General features: G+C 47.7%; 1 protein-coding gene across 2 annotated transcripts in view; it reads right to left on the bottom strand.

The window, feature by feature from the left end:
* Nucleotides 1-5384: 5384 nt before the first annotated feature.
* Nucleotides 5385-7495, bottom strand: part of vaspb (vasodilator stimulated phosphoprotein b) — a 73707-nt gene continuing 71596 nt past the window's right edge. For both annotated transcript variants that reach the window (XM_060856092.1, XM_060856093.1), the window contains one exon: nt 5385-5462. In XM_060856092.1, coding sequence (XP_060712075.1) covers nt 5425-5462 — 38 coding nt within the window. In that variant the 3' untranslated portion in view covers nt 5385-5424. The remainder of the gene's footprint in view (nt 5463-7495) is intronic.

Genomic DNA, 7495 nt, shown 5'->3' with positions numbered 1-7495 from the left:
ATCTGTATTCCTCACGTATCCCTTCCTCGTAACCAACAGGAGAGACTTGGCCAGAGTTGGCTGATTAGGCTTTGATCCAGAGGTCAATGCTAGTTTAGTGTTCCTCCAATTCTGTTCTCTTGCCCTCCCTTTTTGGAAAGATTATCAAATTCGAGGATATTGGATGGAAAGAAGCTGTTTCCTGCTTTTTAAGAAAGATCTTAAAAACAAGAGGGCACTGAGTTAAAGCCTTTTGCAAAGAAGGAAATGTGGTTTCTTTCTTGGAGTTCATTTCATCAACTGGTTAGACCAGTGGTTTCTGTCCACTCCTAACTATCCAGCAGGCAGGTAAAAGTCAACCACTTTTGTGGGTCTGGACTAAGTCAGAATTCACACCACACTAAAGGCTTGGGATTTTAAACAACATTTCTTTTGAGAATGCTGAAAGGCAACATTACAAACTTTTCACTGCACTCATTCAAATGTGTGTGGGAGGGGGGTGGGGTAGTGCTGGAAAAGGTCAGGCACCATCCAAGAAGCAGGAGAATTTAACATTTTGGGCATAAGCCCTTTATCAGGAGATCCTCTGTTCCCTGACCTGTGCTTTTCCAGCACCACACTCTCACCTCCGATCCTCAGCATCTGCAGACCTCACTTTCTACTCATTCAACTGCATGTGCCAATGAAGGCTATTCTGGTCAGCTTGTGTGACTCACTTTGTCCATTTAACACCAGCATCCCCTGTATTGTGGCTCTGGATAGAGTGAGGGTGGCAGGTTCCCTAAGGGACACCAGTTAATAAATGTCATTTTCTATTCATTGTTTTGTGATAGTGGACTGTAATGCCAGACTCTGAATTCAAATTCCACCATGACAGGATTTGAAGCTGGGTTCTCTAGAACATTGGGTGGGGGTCTGGGTTAATAGGTTGACAATAATACCAAGGGCCCATCAACCCAGTGGTGAGGTCTGGATTGTACTACTGGAATACAACAATCAGCCACTCTGAATAACTTGCAGTTCCACACACTGGTACCATAAAGAATTAGGTGATAACTTTTTAAGATTTATAGCTCAGGTTGATAAGTTAGCTTGTTGAGCTGGAAGGCTTACGTTGTCACCATGACTGGGTAAAATCAGTGAGTCTCTGAAGTGCTGGTGGTATGTCCCACCTCTCTATTCATAGGTCTTGGTTTCTTAAGGCAGGTGATGTCTTTTCCAGTTCTTTTTATCAAGATCAATGGGATCTAAGTTGATGTGTTATTGATGGAGAGAATACCATGCCTTATCATGTGTGACTTAGGACTTGTGAAACTAGGCTGTGCTGTCCCAGTCAAAGTAGTGCCCTCCTTTGTATGTGTGGAAACTAGTGATCATGGGTCATGTCTGTTGGTGACTAGTTGTTCATGTTTCATGCTAGTTTGTCCAATCGTAGTGTTGAACAGTTATTGCATGGTATCATGTAAATGCTAGTAGTATCTAGTGGATCCTTTCGGTTCATTAGTCACTGTTTAAGTGAGTTGGCATCATGGTAGCACACAAACCTACGAAGGGTTTGAAGAATTGGCTGTGTGTGTGTGTGTGTATATAGTGTGTGATGGAGGTAAGAGAATGCGTGTGTGTGTGTGTGTGTTTCTCTTCGACTGTGCAGCAGAATGATTTGAGATGGGGAATCCTTTCTCGGGTATATTCAAGGCCAAAGGGTAACTAAGGAGCCCCCTATTCTCCTCCCTAGAGATTGGGGCCATCTACATGCAGAACCACAGACTGGGATCCCAAACAAATATTCCACATCCGTATTTACTGTGGAGAAAAACAAGGGAACATGGAAATAAATATTGATGGCTTAAATAGTCCACATTAGGAACTCCAGCATTTCTTCTGTAAAGTTCATAAACAAAGATAAGCTCCCAGGCCACTGTGCAAAGTTAAGGATGTTTATATCATCTCTAGCCATAGATGAGGTGCCAGAAAACTGGAGGGTGGCTAATGTTGTACCATTATTTTAAAAAGGCTACAAGGAAAAGCCCCAAGGAACTCAACCTTTTTTGAATCTGATGTCAGTGGTGGGTAAATTACTGGGAGGGGATTCTGAGAGACCGGATTTACATGCATTTGGAAAGGCAAGGACTGATTTGGGATAGTCAGCATCGCTGTGTGTGTGTGTGTGTGTGTGTGTGTGTGTGTGTGTGTGTGAGAGAGAGAGAGAGAGAGAGAAATGAGATGACAGATCATGTCAACATGGGCTTTAGTAACCAGTCTTCCGTGTGGAGCCTTGCTAAGGTTAGATCGCATCAGATTCATCAACCAGGCCATACCAACTGTAATCCCAAACTCACCTGGTCCCACCTGCCTGCTCCTGGCCCATATCCCTCCAAACGGTGGTTATGCCTGAACTTATTCAAATGTCTGAACCACTAGGACCTTCGTTGCATTCTCAAGGATTCTGCACTGTAATCACTGTAAAAGTTGCCCCTCACCTTAAAAATATGCCCTGAGTCTTGAAATCCCCCACCCCAGGCAAAAGATCTGTGCCATCTTTATCCATCTTTATAAACCTCTAGGTCACCCCTCAACTTCCTACACGCCAGTGGAAGAAATCCCAGCCTCTCCTTATAACCCAAACCCTCCGTTCCTGGCAATAACCTAGCACAGAGGAAGCTTGATTATCCAAAGGCGATCTCTAGGTCCTGATCGAAACAGTGCATCAAAGATGTGTTTCCAACAGTGATCACATCTTTTGTTCACAGTGATTAAGCAGGTACCATCTCCAAATGACTGACTGACCGCCTGCTCTCTCTCTCCCCACACAGTCCAAAGATGTGCAGGGTAGGTTAATTGGCCAGGCTAAATTGCCCGCAATGTTAGGTGAAGGGGTAAATGTAGGGGAATGGGTCAGGGTGGGTTGCTCTTTGGAGGGTCGGTGTGGACGTGTTGGGCCAAAGAGCCTTTTTTCACACTAAGTAATTGAAACGCTTTCCCTGGAGTTCCACAGAGGGGTGTACCCTAAACCCCTCCTTCCCCAGATAATCTCTCCATTGTCCTGTACAGGGCAAAGGTGGAACCTATCAAAAAGTTGCAGTGATAAGTTGTGTGCGTGACAGTGGCTGTATGCGTGCTATATGGAGCCTTACCCCACAAAGGCAACTGCAGCAGTCCACATGCCCCAGAAGGGGGTGAGGGGGTTGGTGGGTGTATACCAGGTTGGGGGTGGGGGTGGGGGGAAAGGACTCACGCACTGCTCTCTGTGCAGGAGACTAGCAGCTGCTCAGACTTTAAAAACTCCAAGCCCCGGAGGAAAGGCATTTAAATCGATTATCCAAATGAAATAGTTCCTACCCCTCCCATTCAGATCATAGAGGAACCTCTGTACAGAGGAACCTCTATTAGCCAGCATTAGATTATCCAAATTTTGGATTATCCAGCAAGATTTCAATGCTCAGCTAAACTTGTGGCATTTGATTATCTAGAATTCAATTAACTGAACTATCAAAAAAGAACAGCAGGGTGACCTTTTCAAGCTAAAGATGAGGGTTATGGCAATGTGGAACTCTGACAGAAGGCAAACAATTTTTTTTCAAGGCATGATTCTTGATTGATAGGAGAATTGAAGGATAGCACAGGGGTGTCTTGTGATAATGTTCCACCTGGTTGGTTAGATAAATGATCTCCATTTTAAAACCAGGGTAATTGGGGCAGTTTACAGAAGAAAATTTAAAAAAAAAATTAAAAAAAGTCAGCAACAAGACCACTGCTGAATCAAACCAAAACATGTTTATATTTCAGTATAAAGGCATCCAGTGTTTACACTTTATATATAAAATAAGAATGTAAAAAAAAAAGCCAATAAAATGGACATCCTGCAGAATGGCCCAGTGCCAGTATTGAATGACAGAGAAAGCGACATTCCCACATTTCGGATAAGTGGATCTTGGGGCACATTTCCCATCAGCACGCCACCCCCACCCCATGCACAGCTGCACAATCGGCCCAAGGAAAAGACCGCAAGAGATGTGGGTCCCTCAAGGCAGCACAGACTGCCCTCAAATTTGCACAGTCAAAATTTATTTTACTTAACCCCCAACCTGTCCAGATTCCACTCCATGGTGAATGGTCCTCAGGGGCTCCCTTTCAGATGATGACTCACCTCACCACACAGACTGCTTTCCCCCTCCAACCCAGACAGTAGACTAGAAGGTGTCAGCCAATGAAGGGGTGGGGAGGGCAAACCCTTGTTCTTCCCCACCATCCCTTGCACCATGTCATTCTTAAGTGACAAACCATTTCAGGGACAATGTCAGGAACATCAAGCTGGGGAGGGGGGGGGGGTGATGTGTGGGAGCTTTCCCCACCCCCTCAGTCAGCGATTGCCCTTCCACCCATCTAGTCAGATTGCCCCTTCTATCCCCCACCCTCGAACTCTTTTTTTTCATGAGGGAACGCTGACTTCATGAATACCCGTCCCTAGGAATTTGAGGTGGGGGAGACAGGGGGGCACACACAAAGGGATCAAAAATAAACCCCACCCCCCCACCCTTCAGAATCTATATCAGGCCCCACTACAGGCTTTATTGCACCCCCTCCCCCACCCACCTCCCTCCCCAAGACAGTGGGTAGAATTGGCATGGTCTTGAGGTTGGCACAGAATCACAAAGGGTATCCCTTTACTCCACCCCCAGACACCTCCCCCCGACCCTACCCAGCCCAGACACAAGGATCTTTATATCCAATCTACTCAGAGTCCTCCATTCCCAATACCGCCGATTTAAAGCCATCCTGATTCCGAGACACGTCAAGTGTCTGAAATTTTTGCGTCAATTATTTTTTTTTAACCTCCTCGACATCTAAACATCAATCCTCCCACCCAGCTCACCCCCGCCAAAAAACAAAACGGAATTCACGGACGGGAGTTAAACAAAAACTGAAGAGAGAAGAAAATATTTGGATTGAAAAAAATATATAATTCCGGAAGTTTCTGAGGGAAATAACATCTCTCAAAAGCCTAGAAGATCGAAGCTGACAAACCCTTCACCGCCGTTTTAGTAATTTTCTTTTTGAAGGAATAAAAAAAAAATAAAATAAAAATTCCCCTCTCGACAATCAAAGCAAAAATGCCCCGGGGGGGGGGGGGGGGGGCAAGACTGAGACAAATTTATTCAGGAAACTGGGGAAAAAAAAAGTGTTTAACACCCCCCCCCCCCAACCACTTCCTCTGAAATTTAATTAAGAAAAACTTTTCGTGGGCGTTTTATTTTTGGAAATACACCCTCCGCACTGACTGGGCGATGGGGCGGGGGACGAGTGGACTTGGTCTGGTCAATACTGTCCCAACGTCAGACGCACTTTCATGTCCACACCACCCCACCTCACCCCACACCCCCAACCCACCCCCCACAACTCCCCCCCCCCCCCCAAAAAATCCGAGCCATCCTCCGAACTGGAAAACTATGTGGAGCTCAGGCGCTGTATCTCTTGCCGAACAGCTGAAAAAGAAGAAATAAAAAAAAGAGAAAACTTGCATTTGTACAGCACCTTTCAGCACCCATGCGCCTCACTTGACAGGGTGGGGGGTGGAGGGAGCTGTCCACAGACCCGCGATGTAGACGTTGCGGGGTATGGAGTCGTACAGCACAGAAACAGACCCTTCGGCAGAACCCGTCCATGCTGACCAGATATCCCAACCCAATCTAGCCCTGTTTGCTAGCACCTGGCCTATATCCCTCCAAACCCTTCCTATTCATATACCCATCCAGATGCCTTTTAAATGTTGTAATTGTACCAGCCTCCACCACTTCCTCTGGCAGCTCATTCCATACACGTACCACCCTCTGTGTGAAAACATTGCCCCTTAGGTCCCCTATATCTTTCCCCTCTCACCTTAAACCTATGCCCCTCTAGTTCTAGACTCCCCCACCCCAGGGAAAAGACCTTGTTTATTTACCCTATCCATGCCTCATGATTTTATGACCCTCTATAAGGTCACCTCTCAGCCTCTGACGCTCCAGGGAAAACAGCCCCAGCCTGTTCAGCCTCTCCCTGTAGCTCAGATCTTCCAACCCTGGCAACATCCTTGTAAATCTTTCCTGCACCCTTCCAAGTTTTACAACGTCCTTCTGATAGGAGGGAGACCAGAATTGAATGCAGTAACCAATGTCCTGTACAGCCGCAACATGACCTCCTAACTCCTGTACTCAATACTGTGACCAATAAAGGAACGCATACCAAATGCCTTCTTCACTATCCTATCTACCTGCGACTCCACTTTCAAGGAGCTATGAACCTGCACTCCAAGGTGTGTCTGTTCGACAACACTGCATATACTGTGGTTAGACCCGTGATGCCCTTAGAGAGCGAATTCCAGGATTCTGACCCAGCGACACTGAAGGAACGGTGATAGATTTCCAAGTCAGGATGGGGAGTGGAGGGGAAGTTGCAGGGGGTGGTGTTCCCATGTATCTACTGCCCCTTGTCCTTCCTGATGGAAGTGGTCGAGGGTTTGGAAGGTGCTGCCCAAGGATCTTTGGTGGATGTCTGCAGTGCATCTTGGAGATGATTTCCTTCAAAATCCCGGAATTCCCTCCCTCAGGGCATTGTGGGTCTACCTTCAGCACACGGACTGCAGCGGTTCAAGAAGGCAGCTCACCCCCACCTTCTCAAGGGGGCAATTAGGGATGGGGTGACCCAGCCAGCGATGCCCATGTCCCATAAATGAACAATTGTAAACAATTATTGTTGACCATTAGTTAAACAATGTCAGGATCATGAAGACTGGGCCACTTGGCGATGCCCCCCCTGGTTAAATAGCTAGTGGAATTCCTGACTCACAAAGTGCCGGCTGACACTTCCTCTGTACCCAGATACCAATGCCAAGGATTTGTGATGTCTTAGCGGGAAGGGGTTGGCTAGTGGAAGGTACAGGGGCCACGCCAATTCAATGGAAAAGGCCAAGCTGTCAGAACGGCACTGCAGAAGGCCATTCTGGCCCAGAATCCCCCTGCTGACCCTTGGAAAGAGACCAGTAAGCCGCAAGGGTAAAATTAGGCCATTCAGCCCATCGAGTCTGCTCAATGAGACCAAAAACCCGCAGATGCTGGAACCCAAGGTGGACAGGCAGGAGGCTGGGGGAACACAGCAAGGCAGGCAGCGTCAGGAGGGACAGGCAGGAGGCTGGAGTAACACAGCAAGGCAGGCAGGCATCAGGAGGGACAGGAAAGAGGCTGGGGGAACACAGCAAGGCAGGCAGCATCAGGAGGGACAGGCAGGAGGCTGGAGTAACACAGCAAGGCAGGCAGCATCAGGAGGGACGAGGGACAGGCAGGAGGCTGGAGGAACACAGCAAGGCAGGCAGGCATCAGGAGGGACAGGCAGGAGGCTGGAGGAACACAGCAAGGCAGGCAGCATCAGGAGGGACAGGCAGGAGGCTGGAGGAACACAGCAAGGCAGGCAGCATCAGGAGGGACAGGCAGGAGGAACACAGCAAGGCAGGCAGCGTCAGGAGGGACAGGCAGGAGGCTGG

The sequence above is a fragment of the Hemiscyllium ocellatum genome, chromosome 47 (assembly GCF_020745735.1).
Source record: "Hemiscyllium ocellatum isolate sHemOce1 chromosome 47, sHemOce1.pat.X.cur, whole genome shotgun sequence".
NCBI classification, from domain to species: domain Eukaryota; kingdom Metazoa; phylum Chordata; class Chondrichthyes; order Orectolobiformes; family Hemiscylliidae; genus Hemiscyllium; species Hemiscyllium ocellatum.
The sequence above is the reverse complement of the archived record's forward strand: the minus strand, read 5'-3'. Positions and strand labels throughout refer to the sequence as shown.